Raw genomic sequence first — 23,512 nt, 5'->3', positions numbered from 1 at the left:
AAATTTTCTATATAAGACTGATTAAAGATACAAAATTTCGGCCAGGCGCAGTGGCTCATGCCTGTAATTCCAGCACTTTGGGAGGCCGAGGCAGGCAGATCACGAGGTCAGGAGATCGAGACCATCCTGGCTAACACAGTGAAACTCCGTCTCTACTAAAAATACAATTAGCTGGGTGTAGTGGCACGCGCCTGTAGTCCCAGCTACTTGGGAGGCTGAGGCAGGAAAATCGCTTGAACCTGGAAGGCGGAGGTTGCAGTGAGCCGAGATCATGCCACTGCACTCCAGCCTGGGCAACAGAGCGAGACCCTGTCTCAGAAAAAAAAAAAAAGATACAAAATTTCCAGATAAGAAGAAGCCCACACCTAGGTACATTGTATGAAACCGCAGAATAACAAAGGCAAAAAGATTTTTAAATATGTTCCAGTTGGGAAAATTGACAATTAACAAGCAAAATTAGAATTTCACTAGCAGTAATAAGCTCCATGAGGATAATAAAACAGGATAATGAGACAAAGAGTTTTAGATAGGGTGGTCAGGAAAGGCCACTCTGAGTAGGTGACATCTGAGTCAAGCCCTGACTGCTGAAAAAGAGCCAGCTTAACCAGACCTGTGAGAACAGTGTAAGGAGCCAGCTTAACCAGACCTGTGAGAACAGTGTAAGGAGCCAGCTTAACCAGACCTGTGAGAACAGTGTTCCAGGAAGAGGAAATATCAAATCCATGCAAAAACACCAGAGCAGAAACGAACTTGGTGTGCTCAAGGAAAAGAAAGAAGACTCGTGTAGCTGACTACAGTGATCTCAGGGAAAGCAGTGTGAAAGAAGAGCTAAGAATTCAGCTGAGGTCAGACCTCATAGGCTTTGTATAACAATTAAAATAATCTCCAGGCTGGGCGCAGTGGCTCATGCCGGTAATCCCAGCACTTTGGGAGGCCGAGGCAGGCGGATCACCTGAGGTTAGGAGTTTCAGACCAGCCTGGCCAACATGGCAAAAACCATCTCTATTAAAAATATTAAAAAATTAGCCAGGCGTGGTGGTGTGCACCTGTAGTCCCAGCTACTCAGGAGGCTGAGGCACAAGAATCACTTGAACCCAGGCGGCGGAGGCTGTGGTAAGACGAGATTGTGCCACTGCACTCCAGCCTGAGCAAGAGAGCCAGACTCTGTCTCAGTAAAAAATAAATAATAAAATAAAATAATCTCCAAAGTACCACAGTTTGTAAATTCGCTGTTGGTTTTGGCTAGTCCCTCCCTTAGGCTATGGTGGAGACTTGAATAAATATAAAAATATTTTTGGCCAGTCGCGTTGGCTCACGCCTGTAATCCCAGCACTTTGGGAGGCTGAGACGGGCGGATCACGAGGTCAGGAGATCGAGACCATCCTGGCCAACACGGTGAAACCCCGTCTCTACTAAAAATACAAAAAAAATTAGCCGGGCGTAGTGGCAGGCACCTGTAGTCCCAGCTACTCAGGAGGCTGAGGCAGAAGAATGGCGTGAACCCGGGAGGTAGAGCTTGCAGTGAGCCGAGATCACGCCACTGCACTCCAGCCTGGGCGATAGAGCAAGACTCCGTCTCAAGAAAAAAAAAAAAAAGAAAAAGAAAAAGAAAGTTAAGATCACATTCTCCCTAATAGTATTGGTTTTTTGTTTTTTGTTTTTGTTTTTGTTTTCTGAGACAGGGTCTCGCTCTGTCGCCCAGGCTGGAGTGCAGTGGCAAGATCTCGGCTCACTGCAACCTCCACCTCCCAGGTTCCAGTGATTCTCCTGCCTCAGCCTTCTGAGTAGCTGGTACGTCAGGCGTGCACCACCACACCCGGCTAATTTTTTGTATTATTAATAGAGACAGGGTTTCACCATATTGGCCAGGCTGGTCTCGAACTCCTGACCTCAGGTGATCCACCCACCTCGGCCTCCCAAAGTTCTGGGATTACAGGCGTGAGCCACCGCACCTGGCCACTATTGGTTTTCTCCGACTGTTTAAAGAGTTGAGGGAAATAAATATAATTGTTCAAGGGCACATGTTTTCAAATTGGGTGGAAGGAGAATACCAAAGGGCTAAGGATGAAGAAAGTAAGCTCATGAAGGGGGATGATGCAGCAGGAGTCCTGGCCTATTGCTTCCTATGTGTTAGTGTGTTAGCCTAGTCTCCCTTTTTTTTTTCCTCTCTTGAGACAGGGTCTCACTCTGTCACCAAGGCTACAGTGCAGTGGCACGATCATAGCTCACTGCAGCCTCAACTTCCCAGGCTCAAGCAATCCTCCCACCTCAGCCTCCTAAGTAGCTAGGACCACAGGCACATGCCACCACACCCAGCTAATTTTTTTTATTGTTTGTAGAGACAGGATCTCACTATGTTGCTCAGGCTGGTCTCAAACTCTGGGCTCAAGCGATTCTCCTGCCTCAGCCTCCAATAGTGCTGGGATTTCAGGCGGGAGCCACTGTGCCCAGCCTAATCTCCCTTTCTTTGATGGTAGGGTTGTCATGTACTACTTTCGTATCCTTTCTAGTATATACCATACCTGATAATTATTCCATAAGCTTTGGCTAAAAGAGCTCAATTCCATCCTTCCCCATAAAGGACAAGCTATTACTAAGAAGTTAACCAAGACTTTGTCTTACATGCAATGGGACACTAGGAATGGATTTTTATGCTGTTTGGCTGAATTCAGTAGTTTTCCAAAAGAACAAATAACCTGGGCTACATGGGCAGGTTCCCCTAACCAACCCAGTAAATCTTGTCTGATAAGGTTCAGCCTCATCCCTCAGATCTGATAGTGTGGTTTACTCCTTAAGGGCTCTGGACTCCAGCTCCCTGGGCTCAAGAGGACCCAGTCCCCCATCCTTTAGCTATAGAGTACCCTAAAGAGTAAAGCCAAAGACTGGAGCTCGTGACCAATGTGAGAAAAGCCTGGAATCAAAAGAGGTGGCTGCGGCCTCAAGATGAGCCCACAGTGTCATGGTCCCCAAAGGGAAGTCCCAGGGATAGTAGTGGGGACAACAGGGGTCCATTGACTTCAACCCACAGGGCATCCTGTAACAATTTGGTCTGGGGCCTCCCAAAGACTAACTGTAGCCAAGAATCTGAGGAAGGGCAACACAGTGAATCAGGACAATAAGGGCATCTTACAAATAAGTGAACTTGCCCCCAAATAACAATGAACATGCTTAGACAACAAATGCAACAAAATAGGGATGTGTTTCCCAAAAGTGTGGTCCATAGGCCCCAAATCATCTGAAGTATTTGTCAAGAATGTAGATAGACTGAGACCCTCTGGGGGCAGGGACTGAAAATCCACCTTTTAAAACACATTCCCCTGGTTATGTTTATGTATTTTCAAGCTTGAGAACCACTGCCCTGGATCTGAAAAGAACATACAATAAACAGTTCCTGCTCTCTAAACATGAAATAGACTCATATTATTTTTCTACAATCCCAAACGTGTCCCAACACAGTTACCCACAAGAGTACCTACATAGAATCAAGGCACATTATTTATACTCTCTATGCCTCATTCCACTAAAACATATAATAGATCATACATATATATTTTAAAAAGAACTGACATGTTAGCTACGCTCCCATCCACACCAGTACTTACTGCCAAAGCTACACTGCAACTACATCCTCATTAAACAGCCCCCAAACAGAGCAGCTAGCAAAAAAAATTAAAATCCATTTCCTGTGTTGCATTAGGAACCTGAATAACAAATTCAGAAAAAGCTACTTGACCCTGGTAGGAAAATCCCAGAGCAAAAATCGGAAGTTGCAACATATCCCACGGTTTTATTAAGGTCTACTTGTCAATGTCCCGGGGCATGCAGGCCTGTGGTGTCTGGCAGGCTACAGAAGAACAGGACCCTGGTTCATGGACCACTCTTTCACCCCTGGACACTCGGAAGGAAAAGCAGTCCCCAGGAATCCCTCATCACTGGCCTCTTCTGCTAGAGTATGTCCATTGAGAAGCATGGCTTCTTTAGCAAGGGCTGGTGCAGACAGCCGAGGGCTGAAACAGCAGGTAGCATGCAGCAGAGCAGGTGAGTAGCAGGTGGCACTCAGGCAGAGCAGGGGGGAAGTTTAGCCTACTGTCATCCACTCACAGTTGGTGCGATGAAGTAGGTCCTTTTCTTCCCACAGTTGTATCACTGCCTCTTCCCTCTTAAAAGTGGAGATTGGGCCGGGCGCGGTGGCTCACGCCTGTAATCCCAGCACTTTGGGAGGCTGAGACGGGCGGATCACGAGGTCAGGAGATCGAGACCATCCTGGCTAACACGGTGAAACCCCGTCTCTACTAAAAAGAAGTACAAAAAACTAGCCGGACGAGGTGGCGGGCGCCTGTAGTCCCAGCTACTCGGGAGGCTGAGGCGGGAGAATGGCGTAAACCCGGGAGGCGGAGCTTGCAGTGAGCGGAGATCCGGCCACTGCACTCCAGCCTGGGCGACAGAGCGAGACTCCGTCTCAAAAAAAAAAAAAAAAAAAAAAGTGGAGATTGCACTAGTGGCCCTGAAGCCCCAGTGGGCCCACTAATGAGTTTTATGCCTACATGGCACCGTTGTTTTTCAACTTTTACAAAGTGGGCTGGGTCGGCTGGGCGTGGTGGCTCACGCCTATAATCCCAGCACTTTGGGAGGCCAAGCCAGGTGGATCACCTGAAATCGGGAGCTCGAGACCAGCATGACCAACATGGAGAAACCCTGTCTTTACCAAAAATACAAAATTAGCCAGGTGTGGTGGCGAATGCCTGTAGTCCCAGCTACTCGGGAGGCTGAGGCAGGAGAATCGCTTAAACCCTGGAGGCGGAGGTTGCAGTGAGCCGAGATCACACCATTGCACTCCAGCAGGGGTGGGCAACAAGATCGAAACTCTGTCTCAAAAAAAAAAAAAAAAGTGGACTGGGGCCTGGTACAGTGGCTCACGCCCGTAATCCCAGCACTTTGGGAGGCTGTGGCAGGCAGATTACCTGAGGTCAGGAGTTCAAGATCAGCCTGGCCACCATGGTGAAACCCCATCTCTACAAAAATACAAAAATTAGCCGGGCATGAGGGCAGGTGCCTGTAATCCCAGCTACTTGGGAGGCTGAGGCGGAAGAATCACTTGAACCTGGAGGCGGAGGTTGCAGTGACCTGAGATCATGCCATTGCACTCCAGCCTAGGCAACAGAGTGAGACTCTGTCCCCAACAACAACAACAAAAAAGTGGGCTGGGTGCAGTGGGTCAGGCCTATAATCCCAGCACTTTCGGAGGCTGAAGTGGGAGCACTGCTTGAGCCCAGGAGTTTGAGACCAGCCTGGGCAACAAAGCATGACCTCGTCTCTATTAAAAATGAAAAATACTAGCCAGGCATGATGGCAGGCACCTGTAGTCTTAGCTACTTGGGAGGTTGAAGCAGGAGGATCACTTGAGCCCAGGAATTCAAGGTTGCAGTGAGCTGTTAACTGCACTCCAGCCTGGGCAACAGAGTGAGACCATGTCTCAGAAAAAAAAACAAAAAGTGGAACTGATGGTCAACATTTTAAAATGAGAGAAATTCATACAAAAATCCGGATTTCCAGTTTCTTTAGAAAAATCAAGGACCACATTCACAAAGGGCCGTAAGAGGCTAGGCAGAGATGTATGTGGGCTCCAGCTTCTCCAGTCTACACAGTCCCATCCCCTGCCCCATCCCTACTGCCCAATAATCCCATTTGCTTGACTCAGTCACGCCACTGGCTGGCCCCTGCGGGCACCTGTCACTTCCTGCTCTAAAGTTTAGTAGTAACCTTGAAGTTAAGGCAGGCTAAAGACACCTAAATACAAGCAGCAGACATCTGAATTCTCTACACTATGGCTCAAGCAGCATCTTAATTAAATACATGTCAAATAGGAACCTGGATAAAGAAGAGGGGCCCTTCTCCACCGCATGATGGGAACACCTGTGGATAATCTAGAAAAATCTCCTACCACAACAGCATGGGGAAGACAACCAGTTCTGCCCAGTGACTGTGTATATCAACCACTGACCTAGGTGTTTTTACCTACATTACCTTTTTATAGGAAACAGGTTCAGAGTGATCATACAGCTGGGAAAAATGTCCAGGACCTAAAACCCAAAATTTAGTGGAAGGAATTTAATGCTTAGGGTTACCCTAAACTTTCATGCTAGATGCTGACAGGCACAAAAATGACAGATAAGATATGAAATTTGCCTTGGAGGGTACTTTGTAATAACTAAGCTGTTAGGTTTAAAAAACCTAACAAACCTAACAAACTTTTTAAAGTTTATTTCAATTCTTGTTGCTACAAAGCTTCCTGAAATATTCAAGTTCATCTTGTTCCTTCATAAGTACAATCTAATCAATAGAATGTGTTCTTTATTTAATGATCTGTAATGTGGCAAAGCCTCAGGGTAATCATTTCAAGCAGGGAAGATGCACAAACATGTAAATACGTGTATATAATTGAAATACACAGGCCGGGCGCAGTGGCTCAAGCCTGTAATCCCAGCACTTTGGGAGGCTGAGACGGGTGGATCACGAGGTCAGGAGATCGAGACCATCCTGGCTAACACAGTGAAACCCCATCTCTTTTTTTTTTTTTTTTTTTGAGACGGAGTCTCGCTGTGTCTCCCAGGCTGGAGTGCAGTGGCGTGATCTCGGCTCACTGCAAGCTCAGCCTCCCAAGTAGCTGAGACTACAGGCGCCCGCCACCACGCCCGGCTAGTTTTTTGTATTTTTTTTAGTAGAGACGGGGTTTCACCATGTTAGCCAGGATAGTCTCGATCTCCTGACCTCGTGATCCACCCGCCTCGGCCTCCCAAAGTGCTGGGATTACAGGCTTGAGCCACCGCGCCCGGCCGAAACCCCATCTCTACTAAAAAATACAAAAAACTAGCCAGGCGAGGTGGTGGGCGCCTGTAGTCCCAGCTACTCGGGAGGCTGAGGCAGCAGAATGGCGTGAACCCGGGAGGTGGAGCTTGCAGTGAGCTGAGATCTGGCCACTGCACTCCAGCCTGGGCGACAGAGCGAGACTCTGTCTCAAAAAAAAAATAAATAAATAAATAAATAAATATACATTTACATAGAGCTCTCGAACTTTTTTTTTTTTTTGAGACAGTCTCACTCTGACTCCCACCGTAGACTGGAGTACAGTAGTGTGGTCTCAGCTCACTGCAACCTCCACCTCTTGGGTTCAAGCAATTATCATGCCTCAGCCTCCTGAGTAGCTGAGACTACAGGCGCATGCCACCATGCCCAGCTAATTTTTGTGTTTTTGGTAGAGGCAGGGTTTCGCCATGTTGGCCAGGCTGATCTCAAACTCCTGACCACAGGTGATCTACCCACCTTGGCCCCCCAAAGTGCTGGGATTACACGTGTGAGCCACCGCACCCTACCCTCTTGAGCCCTTCAAATATCTTTTAAAAGTCAGCCTCTCATTTGAGCCTGCCAGCCAGTTGCCTGCAAGACACTCTGCAGTGAGACCCTTTTTAATGTGACCCTTTGTCCAAGGTAGAAGTAAACAGTTCCCCTGAACAACTTAGAGAACTGCAAGGGGGCCAGGTGTGGTGGCTCACGCCTGTAATCCCAGCACTTTCGGAGGCTGAGGCAGGCGGATCACAAGGTCAGGAGTTCGAAACCAGCCTGACCAACATTGTGAAACCCTGTCTCTACTGAAAATATAAAAATTAGCCAGGTGGTGGCGGGCACCTGTAATCCCAGCTACTCAGGAGGCTGAGGCAGAAGAACTGCTTGAACCCGGGAGGTGGAGGTTATAGTGAGCTGAGATCGTGCCACTGCACTACAGCTTGGGCGACAGAGCAAGACTCTGTCTCAAACAAACAAAAAAACAAACAAACAAAAGAAATGCATGGGGCTAGGTGCAGTGGCTCATGCCTGTAATCCCAGCACTTTGGGAGGTAGAGGTAGGAGGACTGCTTGAGGCCAGGAGTTGCCAGACCAGCCTAGGCAACATGGCAAGATTGTCTCTTCAAAATATAAGAAATTAGCTGAGTGTGGTGCCATGCACTTAAGGTCCCAGCTACTGGGGAGGCTGAGGTGGGATGATCACTTGAGCCTGGGAAGTGGAGGCTGCGGTAAGTTATGATCATGCCGCTGTGCTCCAGCCTGGGTGACACAGTGAGACTCTGTCTCAAAAGAAAAAAAAAAAAAAAAAAAGAACTGCAAGGGTCTCTGAAGAGGTGCTACTGCCCCCCTATCTTATAAAGAAATGAATGACACTTAGACCTAAGATTGAATATGACAGAATCGGGACTGTCAAAACCCTGATCTTCTGATTTTGATTCCTTATCCTTTCTGTAACTGGGCTCCAGCTCAACAGTCTTTACTGTATCTTGAAAATAGCTCTTAGTCAAATAGAATATCCACTTCCTTGCCTCGAAAGAAGAAAGAAGTATAGTTTTCAAAAGGATCTGAAATATTGAAGGTACAAGTTAATTTGTTGCTGATGTGCTTGAGAAGAGATTTGCCAGTTTCATTTGAGAAAGGCATATGCCACATCTCATTCCTCATTATAAGCATAATTCTAAATTTAACACCCTTTTTTTTTTCCCTCAGCAGTTCCACCTCACTGCACCAGACCCTGCTGGGAGCAAAGATCGTAATGGGACTTGCCTTGTGTGGTTGTCTGTCTTGGGACCAGCACCAGAGATGTATTGCCAGCAAAAAGTTCAGCACTGCTCAAGGGAACTGTTTACTTCTAACTCTGACAAGGAGTCACATTTACAAGGGTCTCACTGCAAACAGGCACAGGATAAAAGGATCTTCAGAATCCAGAGGCTGTGTCTCCAAAAGACAGAAAAACTTTAAAGAAACAAGAACTTTTAGAACTCTAAGAGCTTGGACTTGAAGATTAAAATAGACTTCGGTGATTTAGAAAACGGGGACCGGGTGGACGTCAGTATGTTACTAATGATAGATTACAATAAACATTCCGCCTCAGCCTCCCAAGTAGCTGGGACCTTAGGTGCACAGCACCATATCCAGCTAATTTCTTATACCCACAGCAATAGGTACCTGGCTTCAAATATGGGCTACTACTAAAATAACTATGCCTAATTGTTCTTTAAGTTGTATGTATAAAGTCATTTGGGTACTACTGAGATCCTGTCCTCCTCGGGGGTGGTAATCCAGGTTATTTGAGTAAGAGATGAAACGTCAGTTCCATCCGACTTTTCACATGGGCTTGGTCATATCCATATTTCAGATGGGCTTGGTCATATCTACTGGCCCACAAAAAATGACTCTGTACCTGTCATTGATAAGACAGAGTACCTGGTGATTAGTGGGACAACCAATGTCAAAATTCTAAATTTCTGGGCAGATAATGAACACACATTGCTTAGAAAGCAGCAGGAAAGGTCTACCCATTTCCCCTTTATTAAAACAATATGGTACTTCTTCCCTCAGCCCTGTGACTCCTGCTTCCCAAGCAAAATGGACTACTATGAGTCTGTGATTTCTACCCCAAGGTTTCTCCACCTTAGCTCTACTGACATTTGGAATCAGGTAATTATTTGTTGTACAAGACTGAACTGTACATTGTAGGATGTTTAGCAACATCACTGGCCTCTGTTAACTAGGTATGCCAGTAGCAACTTCCCACTCCCCTCACTGTGACAGCTAACAATGTCCAAACACTGCCAAATGTCCTCTATGGGGGAAGGGCAAAACTGTCCCTAGTTTAGAACCCCTGTTTTAGCCAAACTGCCCACAATATTTTGTGCAGAACTGTGTTTTAGCCAGTCTTGTTCCCTGACTGCTTCACAGACTCCCTGCCACCACCCCGCTCTAAATTCCCCGTGAGCAGGGCTGATGTCAGTCTCACAAGCATACCTATCCTGGCCAAAAAGCCTTCACAAAGTCCTGAACCTGGTGACCGCTGAGTCAAGTAACCATAGGAGCTAGTCGTCCCTCGTGCCTCTTAGCTACACGGTACAAGCAGCAGCATCAAGGGGTCCTCCAAAGCCTAAGGCAAGGCTGTGGGTGTGTGATTTTCACATGACCAGTGCAAGACTGAACCGTGGCTCTCTAGCCGTGGCACTCTCATCCTGGTTTACAGTAACCCAGCACAAGCTGAGCCTGGCTCATGAATCTGGAACCTTACAGAGAGACGCAGGAATGACTAGGTTCTATTTGTGCTGGCGGTCCGCCCCAGCCTGTCCTAACCTCCCTACGACACTCCAGAACCACACCCAGAGAGGTGGGAAATCACAGGTATTCACACCACTGCCTGCCTGGTGGGTAACAAGGGATTTCAAACCCTTGATGGAAACCACAAGATCAATTGGACGGTATTTGAAACCACATCGAGACCATGCGTCACAGTTGGGAGATCCTTAAGTCTTGTGTGTTAAGCAAGAAAACCAAGCAATAATAAATAATACTCTGGCCTCCTTGATGCAATGCCCGAGGAAACCAAAGTCTTATGTGCAACACAGTCCCGGCAAACCCTGAGCCACTTTCAGGAAAAGAAGTCAGTGTGTCACACTCCAGCCATACCCAAAGCCAAGTCTCCTTCTCTGCACTGCCCCTCCCCTCGCAGGATTTTATCACCATTTCCAGCAACCAGCAATAGAAGCCTCTTGTGAGGTCTGGGGTTCAAGTTCAGATGAGCCCTGCCCAGAGAAACAATGGTTACAGGGGGGCACAGATATGGCTCAGGCCCCTGTATCTGTACCCCTCTGTTACCATTCTCAGGGCTCTTTCAACCCACTGTTGCTGCAAATTAGCAAGAAATAAGAGTCAAGAAGCCCTAGGAAAGAAGAGGTAAGAAACTATTATCTTACTGGTGCTAAGGAATTAGGGCAGAAGAAGGAATTTCAAAGCATTTTTTAAAATAGCCCCAACGTATTCTGTTTTCCTGGACTAAAATTTACCTCTTCAAGGAAAAGGGGTGGGAGGGGGCGGGTCAAACTCATGGGCTGTCACTGGAGGAAGTGACTGTTTTCTTTGGCTCCATCCTGGATAATGTTTCAAAATCAGCAGCCACAGCCTCTTTTCCACTAAGTTACTGTCCAGTACACTGCTTTCTCTTTGCTCTGATAACAGAGATGTAATGAAAAACAAGCCACATTCCTTAAAAAAAATAAAAAGCAGCTTCTTTCAACAGAAATGGTTGAGGGTTCAAAAATTAACCTGAGGCCAGGCACAGTTGCTCACATCTGTAATCCCAGCACTTTGGGAGGCCATGGCAGGTGCATCACCTGAAGTCAGTAGTTCGAGACCAACCTGGCCAACATGGTAAAACTCCATCTTTCCCAAAAATACAAAAATTAGCCGAGTGTGGTGGCAAGTGCTACCAGCTACTTGGGAGGCTGAGGCACGAGAATTCCTTGAACCCGGGAGGCAGAGGTTGCAGTGAGCCAAGATCGCACCACTGCACTCCTGTCTGGGCGACAGAGTGAGAGCCAGACTCCATCCCTCCCCCTAACCACACAAAAAAAATTAACCTGAAAGGGCTTGCGGAAGCACCACCTTTCTCACCTTTGGTGACAGTACGGAAATGAGGTGTTCTGTGGAGTTGTCACAAGACTTTTACAAATCAGTTTAGATAAGGATTCTGGCTTCAACTTTTGGTAGCACAAACAAGTGTCACCTTGGTGTTTGCTGCTACATACAACTAGTTCCCTTCCAAGCGAGATCTTGCTTAATTTGTCCTCAACCTGGTAGAAAGAGATGGTGCCCGAGGGGAACAGCAACTGGTAGTCAACATTCAGTCCTCTGCCGTGCACAGAACAGGCAGGGAGGAGGAGGCCTGCAGCAGACTGTGAATATGGGTACCAAGCCAGAACAACGGGCAGGGGCAGACAGACACCAAGAAGACCTGCACTCCAGGCCCCTCCTGCCACACATTAGCCCTGGGTTCTGGAACAGATAACTTCTCCCTGGGTTTCAGTTTCCTTACAGCAAAAAGGAGATAAGACCTCCTCCCTCATGGGTGGCCACTGTGGTGAAATAATAAATACCCCAAGTCCATGCTGGCTAACATTCAGCAGTTGAGGGGTTAAATTGGAAGCCAGCAATTCCCCTCCTTCCCTCTCTGCAGTCATGGCTCCCACCCTGCAGCTTTAGCTGGCTATCACACAGCCTTTCCAGTGCTCTCCTTGTGAGACTCTAAAGCCACTTCCTATGCCCAGGGAGTAAGTACCATGCAACAATCTAGTTGCCTTGTCACATTCAGCATCAGCCCAGGGACCAGCTCACCCTTTCAAAAACACACACAGCCCCTTGGGCCAGGAGTTGCCCCCTGTGCTCTTTCCATGACAAATTCCAACCCAGGCAAGGGACCCTAAGAGGGTTTTGATGGATATTATTCATTCCCAGTATCAGGGACCATCCCATGTCATTGGTGTGGACAACTGGGAAAACAATGGGTCTTTCCTACTGAGAAAGGCAATACTCCAAGATGCAAGATGTAAAATTAGTGTCTTAATGGATCTAGCCTGCATTCCGTCAACTAGAACTTACCACCCACTGGTCCTTCCACACACCTAGTACCTACAATGCAACAACTGATACTACTGGACTGGACTGTGGGAAAGGCCACCTCCAGAAGGGTTGCCTCTTCACACCTCTGAACTGCGGCATTCTATTCTTTTCTTATGTCATTTGCCACCACCTGCAGAATGTCCTCATTACCTGTGCACTTATTCTACTTTCCCTACCTGACTGTAAATCCCTTGAGGGCAGGGATGGAGTTTATATCTCTCTGTATCCACAATATGCTTTGGGTAGAACAGGTGCACAGTACTTTTCAGCTGTTGAGTGTTGCTCCTAAGAAACGCATCGGGCTTACCCAATCAATACCTTCTGGATAAACATGAAATAGAAGTCATTCAAATCATGACTAAGAACATTCTGTTGCAATACTGTTCTCCGAAAATTAGTAATCCCTTTGTTAGGTACACATAATGGAACTTCTCTTAATCAGAAAACCTATTTTCTCATCTTGTCAGACAATAAAGGGATAGCAGCCGGGCATGGTGGCTCATGCCTGTAATCCCAGCACTTTGGGAGGCCGAGGCAGGCAGATCACGAGGTCAGGAGATCGAGACTATCCTGGCTAACACGGTGAAACCCCGTCTCTACCAAAAATACAAAAATAATCAGCCGGGAGTGGTGGTGGGTGCCTGTAGTCCCAGCTACTCAGGAGGCTGAGGCAGAAGAATGGCGTGAACCCAGGAGGCGGAGCTTGCAGTGAGCCAAGATCGCGCCACTGCACTCCAGCCTGGGCGACAGAGCGAGACTCCATCTCAAAATAAATAAATAAATAAATAAATAAATAAATAAATAAATAAAGGGATAGCATGCCCAATTGTGTGTTATATCTAAAATTTGGTATATAGTGCCATACCCAAAAAGTTCAGCAGGTGACTATCTTCCTCTGAGCTTTGGCTCATCTAAGCACAAAAAGAGCATTTTTTTGGTCAACACTGTAGCTTCTGTGACCTGTCTGACTGTCCCTTGCATGAAAGGACTAATACATCCTACAGTTTATCTGCCCTTTACAGACACTGAAATCATGCCATGCTCATTATTAGACAGAAGGGCCCTGAGGTCTTCCTCCTTCTTGGTATCCATAAAAGACACCCATACCTGGTGAACTAAGGTCCTTATCTTGCCTCAGGCAGATTCAATGCCAAGACTCAACAGATGAATGACAGTTTCCCTTGTCATCTGCAGGAGAAAACAAAAACAACTCTCCCAACCTGATCTGTCCGGAATGCTCTTTCCCCAACTCATATGTCTGGTAAACTCTCCTACTCATCCTTCAAGAGTCAGATCAGATATCAGCTTCTCAGGAAAGCCTCCCCTAGCCTGATTCAGGTACGTGCCCCCACGCTGTGCTCTCCCAGTCCCTGGGCGTTCCTCTGTTGTCGTCTCAGCACACTGGCTTGTAATTACTTCCATGCCGCCCAACTCTGGAGGACAGTTTCTCAAAGTGTGACCAGAAACAACCTGGGTCAGAAACACCTGGGGAACTTCACAGAAATGCATATTCCAGGGCCCTGGCCCAGACATAAAGAATCTACATTTTTTTTTGGCCAGGCTTGGTGGCTTACGTCTATTATCCCAGCATTTTGGGAGGCTGAGGCAAGAGGACCACTTGAGGTCAGGAGTTTGAGACCAACCTGGCCAGGCATGGTGAAACCCCATCTCTACTAAAAATACCAAAAAAATTAGCCAGGCGTGGTGGCACATGCCTGTAGTCCCAGCTACCTGGGAGGCTGAGGCAGGAGAATGGCTTGAATCGGGGAGGTGGAGGTTGCAGTGAACCGAGATCGTGCCACTGCACTCCAGCCTGGGAGACAAGAACGAGACTCAACAAGAATGATTTTTTTTTTTTTTTGAGATGGATTCTCGCTCTTGTCACCCAGGCTGGAGTGCAATGGCGGGGCCTCTCAGCTCACTGCAACCTCCGCCTTCCAGGTTTAAGCGATTCTCCTGCCTCAGCCTCCTGAATAGCTGGGATTAAGGGGTAAGCAGCATCTTATCTCCTACCTAGGCAGGCTAGAAAGAAACATGCCCCAAGGAGAACAATGCATTAATCATACTCTATTCTCAGACATCAAGCCGCACAGTCTAGGTAGTGAGAAAAACCCAGGATTTGGGAAAGACTCAAGTTAAAAAACAGCAACAAAAATCTTCAATTACCCTTTCTCTAGACAACTGAGCAATGCTGGGCAAATGGCTTAACTTCTCTAAGCCTCAGCATGCACCTCTGTACAAACAGAATAATCCTACCACATAAGACACAGGATTACAGGGAAAAAATAATCATATGGATTAAGGGGAAAAAATAAATCAAAGTACATACATATGTATGATAAAGATTAATTTTCTGTGTGTGTGTGTGTGTGCATTATGTGTCATTTTTTCTTAGAATTATCACCAAGTGATCTTTAGAAGGCTGGTTTCTACATGGCTCCAATAAAGAACATAGTTACACTGTCTGACACAAAATACTAGAAATATACAATATATGTAACTACTCCAAGATTGCACAGGCAAGGTTTGAGTCACAGAAGCCCAGGGCAGGAAAGGCCTTCAGAGGTCTTCTAAATTCTGCCTGCCACCAGGCAACTGTTCAGACACAAGAGCTAAAGGTTCACCTGCTGTTGATCCTCTCAGATGCTCCCCACAACCACCATCCCAACCCTTCACTCTCTTTGAAGAGTTTAATCAAATGCTACCCACTGCTTCATTCTCTCACTACATGTCCAAGTAACTGGACGCAAGCCCTCGCCCTCTTGCCACCTCAGTATATAAGATTAACAGGATCTTGGTAGAGTAAGAGGTGGCCTCCCAGCTGTACGTCACTGCACAATGGCAGTCACTGACTACAGATGCAAGAGCTCACTCCCCTCACTATGGGCTCCCGCCCAGCACAACTGGCTCCTGTCAAGGTATCAGTCCCTTCGCTTCTCATTTCCTGCACCCCTGCAGTGGTGCATCCTTTGGGAATTAGTAGATCAAAATAAGAGTTATGTCTACTCTCTACCAGCCAAGGTGCAAACGTTTCACATACATTCTTTCGTGGAATCCCCGTGCAACCTCACAGATGAGGTTCAGAGCAGTTAAGGGCCTGCCCAAGACCCCAGGGAAGCTGGGATATGAATGCAGGTCTTTCCAGCTCCCAGCCCACTCTTTCTACTCTGTTAGGCAGTTTTCGCCCTCTCAGCCTGCTGACACAGCATGAGACGTTTCGTCCAGCTTCATCCTATTTCCAACACTGCTCGAAATCCTCTCCAGGGCTCACTCTGCCCATAGGTTAAAAGGACAGCCTTTCTGGCCAGGCACAGTGGCTCATGCCTGTAATCCTAGCACTTCAGGAGGCCTAGGTGGCCGGATCACCTGAGGTCAGGAGTTCGAGACCAGTCAGGCCAACATGGCGAAACCCTGTCTCTACTAAAAATACAAAACTTAGCTGGGCATAGTGGCACATGCCTGTAATCCCAGCCACTCAGGAGGCTGAGGCAGGAGAATCGCTTGAACCCAGGAAACAGAAGTTACAGTGAGCTAATGCCACTACACTCCAGCCTGGGCAACAGAGTGAACAGGGTGAGACTCCACCTCAAAAAAAAAAAAAAAAAAAAAGGACAGCCTTTCTTGTGGGGCCAGAGGGGATGTTCAGAGTGGTCACCACTCTGCCCATCAGCTGTGTTAACGCAACACTCTGAAGATAACAAGAGCTGTAATGGAAGGTTTGGGGCTTTTCAGAGGAGCTTCCTTTGAACAGAACTGTAGGCAACTCAAAGGAGAGTTGCCCATCTAGCACTTTTCTCAGAGTGAGGGCAACCAGTGGACCCTAGCAGCTCCCCTCTAGGGCTTCTGTTATGAGCTCATCTGTGGCTTTTCCTCACCCAGGAACGGGCAGCAGAGGGTGTGTGCTCCCTCCCCACCCCTTACAGCCAGCAGCTGCTGGTTACAGTTACACATTCCGATACAGACATGCCTCTCAGACGAAGAGGGGGTGGGGGTGTCCGACTCTCAGAAGCCCTGGAACAAATAGTTGGCAACAGCTGTGTTCTCAGCAGACAGCAGTTGGTGGCTTGCTACTGTTCTCTCATTCCACACTGCTTTACCGGCTGGAATGAATGCAGTGCCCCCACTTCAAAGGGCGGCTCACCGAGCAATCAAGTCTCTGCCACAGGGGTTTGTTTGAAAAATCGGTCGGTAAGGCCAAAATGGGGTCAATTCCACACCCCTTCCCCTGAGGTGTCCTGGACGTCCCTCAGCCGCACAGCCCCAGGCACATGCTTGAAAGGAAGAAAGCCTTTCCTTTAGAAGAACGGAGCCCTCGACCCACCCCCAGCGCAGAGTCCCTTCAGAACCAGAGGACTGTGAGGAAATCTCCACTAACTAGCCAAATCAAAATGGAGAAGGAATAAAAGGGGTTTGCAGCAAGAATCGCACTCTGCCTCTCCCCTTCCCCAGCCCCACTCTTCAGCTGTTTCTCCGTGAAGTTTCCAAAGCAGTTTTACAGTATCTGATGGAAAATCAGAACTGGACAGCCCTAGAGAAACCTCGGGGACGTAGAGGGTTAAGAACACGGTGGCTCTGAAAGTAAGGAGCAGCTAGCAAACAAGAAGGGAGACTGGAAAGTTCTGTGTGGGAGCTGGCCTGGTCTAACCGAGAGGCATTTGCTAAAATATTCCCTCCACCCAAAGCAGTAGTACAATAAACAAGCTCCCACCCCTTCTTCCCTTCCAAACCCGATCCATGCGGAACCAATTACCTGTCTAAGACCCAAAAGGAAAGGCATCCTGCAAGAGCATCGTCCACACTAACGTTGGAACAAAGGGCTCTTAAAAGTTAAGGTCTTGGAATGAGCATTGCCCCTGATGGGCCTGTGTGCGCGGTGGTCCTGGTTCACCAGCCTTCCTTAGCAAAGCAAAGTAAACAGAGTCCTGGGACCGAGCAGGCACACTGTCTCCTGCTCTCCTCGCTACTCCCCCCGCCTGGTTCTGGCCCACCCCCACCTTCTCGTGACATATCTCAGACGCAGCAAAGCCGAAGCTGTCTGCCAAGTGGGAAATGACATCAGTTCAGGCGCAGCAGAAAAAACTTCAGACAGCTGCGCTGGAATACTGAGGAGGATGTGCTGCAGACCCGCAATGCCCAGCCCTGGACCCACCTAGAGCCAGAGCCCACTGTGGGAGGATGGTGGGGGTTGCAGATGGGAGCAGGCTGCTGCATCCCCTTGGCTCTAAGTAGGCTCGGGGGTACATAAATCAAGTCTCTAAAATTGAAAAGAGGAACACTGCTCTGAATAAGGACTGACTTTGTAGCTCCTAAAGTATTGTTTCTCCTCCCTGGGAAAGAAAATCCAGTCCAGTGTCTGTCAGTTTCACAGAAACTTTTCCACCCCCACCCCTGCCAGAGTTGGTCTCAATACATAATAGGACAGGAAGCCTGGCTGTCCCAACTTTCTCTAGGGAATGAGGCAATTCACAGTGGGGGCTTGGAGAAGCACCTTTTCCCCAGCTAAGGTAGGACACGCTACCTTGGACGCTGCCCTTTCAAGTCCTCGCTTCCACCGGAGAGTTTATATTTCATAAACAAACTACACAAGTACAGGTGCCAACATCTTTCCTCACTTGTCTTATAAAAGGTACAACAAGTCCCACCGCAGCCTCCAAGTTGCCAGAAAGGCAGATCATCTATATTTAAACCAACTCTTGGTTCGGAAAAGTTCACCGCCTTAGGTTTGTCGTGTTTTCTTCACTAAGTTCAGTTCAGGGAGAAAAGAGTTCTCTAACGCAAGCTTTGCACAAGCAAGGGCCCTGGGGATGGTGTCCTGCTCTGACTTTCCCTAGTCGGTGGTGTAAGCCAAATCCCTTTTGGCTACCCTCCCTGAAACAGCAGGTCACAGCAGTTCTCCCTGGGCCTGAATCCTCTACCAAACACAACACTCGCACAGTACAAAAGGTCTATGTTTGGGTTTGGATTTCCAGAAATGACTCAAGGAGAACAATCTTCAGAGGAGCTTTATAAATCCAAAGTTACTTTTTTTTTTTTTTTTTTTTGAGATAGGGTCTCACTCTGTTACGCAGGCTGGAGTACAGTGGCGTGATGATCTTGGCTCACTGCAACCTCTGCCTTCCGGGCTCAAGCGATCCTCCCTAGCTGGTACTACAGGCACATGCCACCATGCGCAGCTCATTTTTGTTTTTTTGTGTAGAGATGGGGTTTCGCCATGTTGCCCAGGCTGGTCTTGAACTCCTGGACTCAAGTGATCTGCCCACTTCAGCCTCCTAAAGTGATGGGATTAAAAAAAATTACTTTTCACTAACTTCCTCGGCTACAAATTAATTACACTGTCCAGGACTCAAAGCAAGTATATTTCATCTTTTCTTTCATTTTCTGCAACAATTTTCTTTCATGATACTTATCCAAGGCCTCTATGGTAGTGGCACTGTGCTGGGCATCATCCATGAAAGTCAGAAATGATTCTTGCAAATTACTATCTATAACCCCCAACCTAGGACAATAAATTAGCAGCACATGACACGTACAGCACAGTGAGGTGCCAAAAGTACTGTTTGATCATTAGAATCCAGCCAGACACACAACGTGTTTACTGCAGGTCCCCACTGACGGTCAAGGTCACATTGACTTTCCTGACAAGAAAATGAATGTGCCAAACTGGCTGAGCCATTTCCTCGAGACTCACAAAAAGAATGGATCACAGCCTCACTGCTAGAGGAAAAGGTGGCTGATGTGTAAAAGAAGTGGCTCCTGCTGCTGCCGGGGTTTAGGGACTGGGAAGCCATTCTTTAGCACATACATATTCTCAAGATACGGTCAGTCTATCCCAGGCCTTTTTGCCACTCTCACAACCAGGTCAAATTGCCAGACAGACGAGGCTGGACATCAAGGTACAGCCGCCCAGGGAAGAGCAATGAGGCTGCTTTCAACCCCTTCCTTTCACTTCCTCGGTTCCCTGGCAACCACTGAGAACCACAAAACACACACAGCATTAACTTTGGCAATCAAACTGATGGAAAGAGCATCCTCATCACCTCATGGGCAATGTAATCTGCACTGATCTAACAAGACAGACTGGCACCTGCAATTCTCCAGAAAGAGTGCCATGGCATAAGTGTACCATTCATTCACTCACTCCATGCTCATTGAATACCTACAGTGTGCCAGGCATTGTTTCAGGCACTGGGGATGCCACTATGACCAAAACACACAAGAAACCTTGCTCTAATGGGCTATGAAGTGTTCCATATTTTTCTTCCTTCCATTTTTGTTTGTTTGTTTTAAAAGGTAAGGTTTTGTTCTGTCACCCTAGGCTCAAGTGATCATCCTGCCTCACCCTCTCGAAAAGCTGGGACTATAGGCACACGCCACCGCACTCAGCTAATATATTTTTATTTTTATTTTTATTTTTTGTAGAGACAGGGTCTCACTATGTTGTCCAGGCTTGAACTCTTGTCCTCAAGTGATCCTCCTGCCTTAGCCTTTCAAAGTGTTGAGATTACAGGCATGAGCCACTAAGCTTGGCCCCATAATTCTAAATAATATTCATCAGTGATGATCTCAGAAGAAGTGGAATTGCGACAAAATTACTAGAAATCCAAAAAAAAAATTCGTAAAAATACAACCTAAATGATCAAAATTGCATTATAGACTTCCTGATTTCCTAATGAATCATCCTTTTATGATGCTACCCAAGACAGTGTTTCTAATCAGCATTTGTCTATTTTTATCTTCTCACAGATTATAAATTCCTGTGTGCAAGGCAGCATTTAACCCAAGGCATTACACCTAGTACAATATATTCTAAAAAAGTGACTGCTGACAACAGCTTCTTTCTTACTAATCAACTTCTTGCCTACAGCCCCTCACTAACATTCACTAAGCACTGAGATCTGAGGGGTGAGGAGAAAAAGAGGTTGAGTTGGCAAATTCAGGCATTCCCAGGAAAGTGAGTTCACTTTCTGCCATGTTATACAAATATTACTACAACCTAGTGACAAAGTAGTCAGCTTTGCCATTTGAAAAGCAAGATGATCATTAACAATTTCTGTTAGCCTGAAAAAATGGGTTCTTCTATGTATGTGATCCAGTCTCATACATGATGAGCCAAAGGTAGGGTAAATCCTTCTTCGAATGACTTTAGTCATCCGCCTGCCAATGCAGAATTAAATTCAATGTTGAATTCACCAACTTAAAAAAAAAAAAAAAAAAAAAAAAGGAAGTCATACTAAATTAGAATTAAGCAGGATTATGTTGTCAAAACGTTGCAGGTTGGCTGGGCACCGTGGCTCACGCCTGTAATCCTAGTACTTTGGGAGGCTGAGGTGAGCAGATTGCTTGAGCCCAGGAGTTCAAAACCAGCTTGGGCAACATGGCAAAACCCCATCTCTACAAAAAATACAAAAATTAGCTGGGCATGGTGGCACATGCCTGTTGTCTCAGCTACTTGGGAGGCTGAGGTGGGAGGGGCATTTGAGCGCAGGAGGGAGAGGTTGCAGTGAGCCAAGATCGCACCACTGCACTTCAGCCTGAGCGACAGAATGAGACTCTGTCTCAAAAAAAAAAAAAAAGTGGGGGGCCGGGCACAGTGGCTCATGCTTGTAATCCCAGTACTTTGGGAGGCCGAGGCAGGCGGATCACGAGGTCTGGAGATCAAGACCAGCCTGACCGACATGGGGAAACCCCATCTCTACTAAAAACAGTGACACACACCTGTAGTCCCAGTACTAGGGAGGCTGAGGCAGGAGAATCACTTGAACCTGGGAGATGGAGGCTGCAGTGAGCTGAGATCATGCCACTGCACTCCAGCCTGGGTGACAGGGCAAGACTGTCTCAAATTAAAAAAAAAAAAAAAAAAAAGGCCGGGCACGGTAGCTCACGCTTGTAATCCCAGCACTTTGGGAGGCCGAGGCGGGTGGATCATGAGGTCTGGAGATCAAGACCATCCTGGTTAATACGGTGAAACCCCTTCTCTATTAAAAATACAAAAAATTAGCTGGGCGTGGTGGCAGGCACCTGTAGTCCCAGCTACTCAGGAGGCTGAGGACGAGGCTGAAGCAGGAGAATGGCGTGAACCCAGGAGTCACAGCTTGCAGTGAGTTGAGATTGTGCCACTGCACTGCAGCCTGGGTGACAGAGCGAGACTTCGTCTCAAAAAAAAAAAAAAAAAAAAAAAAGCTGCAGGTTAACAACTACTTATGGCCCCAAGCAGCATCTGGGATATCCTTCTACTGAGGCAGTTTCCTCCTCCGCAGTTCAGAGAATCCCCAGAGATAGTACTGCTGAAAATATTACCCTTTGGATTCCAATTAACTTTTTTTTTTTTCTTGAGACAGAGTCTCATTTTGTCACCCAGGCTGGAGTGTGGTAGCACGATCTTGGCTCACTGCAACCTCTGCCTCCCAGGTTCAAGTGATCCCCCTGCCTCAGACTCCCAAGTAGCTGGGACTACAGGTGTATGTCACCACTCCCAGCTAATTTTCATCTTTTTAGTAGAGATGGGGTTTCACCATGTTGGCCAGGCTGGTCTCGAACTCCTGACCTCAAGTGATCCATCCACCTCAGCCTCCCAAAGTGCTAGGATTACAGGCATGAGCCACCATGCCTGGCCTCAGATTAACTTTTTAAATTTTTATTTAAATGTTTTTTTTGTTGATACATAGATGAGGGCTTCCTATGTTGTCCAGGCTGGTCTCAAACGCTTGGCCCCCACTCCTTATGAGCCAGGACAACAGGACTGAGCCACTGAGCCTCCCTAAAATTTTATTTTAAATAGGAAGTCTCGCTCTGTTGCCCAAGTTGGTCTCAAATTCCTGGCCTCAAGCAATCCTCCCACCTCAGCATCCTCAAATGCTGACATCACAGGCATGAACCACTGTGCCCTACCGGATTAAATTAAGACATACTGCAACAACATATATGCTCACAGCTACCTGAATTCATTCTTTTACTGTAGTAAATTTGTTTAAGTATGTTTTGGCAACATTTCTGTAGGCAGTCTTTATATGTATAATCTTTAAATTCTGGGGTGGGGTAGGGGAGAGATAATCATTTGTTCAGCCCTGACCATGAGCCAGACTCCATGCTAAGAACTCTATCTAACCAACATCTCAAAGCCACAACAACCCTAGGATGTGGCTATTACTATCCCTATTACTCAGCTGCAGAAATGGAGGCATATGGGGTTTATGTAACTTGCCCAAGGTCACACAGCTGGCTGTGAGACAGCAAGGATTTGAGTGAAGACTCTGGCTCCACAGGCTGTTTCCTTTATGATCACGCAGGCATCAGATATTAGAATATAAGAAGTTACAAACAAGGGAAAAAAAAAACAGCAAAAATCAGAACTGAGGGTCAGGAGAATGTTAAGCAGACAGGCAGGTCCCTGGTCAGCGCTCTGGAACCCTGTTTATGAGACTGCCGTGCACACCGTATATGATGGTGGCATTCTGGAGTGTGAAGTCAGGGTCCTAGGGTCCCTCTGACCCACTTTGGAGAGCAAGGTTCTATGAGGTCAATGACTGGGAAAGCCCTAACATTCTCATCTGTTCCCAATGCACAACAGATCCACACACAAGGAATAGGCTGGAGACCTTCCCAGGTCATGGCTCTTGGGAACCTGGTGAGCTGCTCCCACACCCATGTCATCTGGTCAACTGAGGGTGATGGCAACTACGGCTGAAGGTCTAGGGGTATCTTATTTCACAATCAAGGGATCTGAAGAAAGAGAGTTTGTCAGAACAAGACAGTAACTACCAGGCTTCTAGGGTAGGAGATAATCTCCAGGCGTAAGGCCATTTTGTTTCCAGGAGCTTTGAGCAGAGGCTGCTGGGCAGACACAGAATGTCTAAGATAAGAGATCTTTCTTATCTTTCTCTGGTTTGGGCACGCACCCATTTAAATGCCTTACAGTTCTGACTCAAGAAAGGAGAGAATAAATACTAACTTAAACCTCAAACCAACATGAGTGTCACAATAAAAGTTAAACTGAGACATCTTCTTGTCATGGGTGTGAGGCTGGGCATTA

The 23,512-nt window shown here is 47.1% G+C and overlaps 1 protein-coding gene and 1 long non-coding RNA gene across 5 annotated transcripts in view; both read right to left on the bottom strand.

Moving 5' to 3' along the window:
* WBP1L (WW domain binding protein 1 like) overlaps positions 1 to 23,512 on the bottom strand; it is a 78,319-nt gene that overhangs the window by 27,666 nt on the left and 27,141 nt on the right. The window contains exons 1-2 of one of the 4 annotated variants that reach the window (XM_028853499.2): positions 8,608 to 8,731; positions 4,102 to 4,292 (exon numbers count right to left, since the gene is read on the bottom strand). Coding sequence is in view for 1 of the 2 variants with exons in the window: in XM_001113270.5 (XP_001113270.1) it covers positions 17,234 to 17,260 (27 nt within the window). In the remaining variant the exon portion in view is untranslated. 4 annotated transcript variants of the gene reach the window in all.
* On the bottom strand, positions 19,875 to 21,662 carry LOC144331326 (uncharacterized). Its single transcript, XR_013398379.1, has 2 exons — positions 21,452 to 21,662; positions 19,875 to 21,175 (listed from the first exon to the last, which is right to left on the bottom strand). It is a non-coding gene; the product is annotated as an uncharacterized LOC144331326 (long non-coding RNA).

The sequence above is a fragment of the Macaca mulatta genome, chromosome 9 (assembly GCF_049350105.2).
Source record: "Macaca mulatta isolate MMU2019108-1 chromosome 9, T2T-MMU8v2.0, whole genome shotgun sequence".
NCBI classification, from domain to species: Eukaryota; Metazoa; Chordata; class Mammalia; order Primates; family Cercopithecidae; genus Macaca; species Macaca mulatta.
Note: the sequence above shows the minus strand (reverse complement) of the source record. Positions and strands in the feature narration are given on the sequence as shown.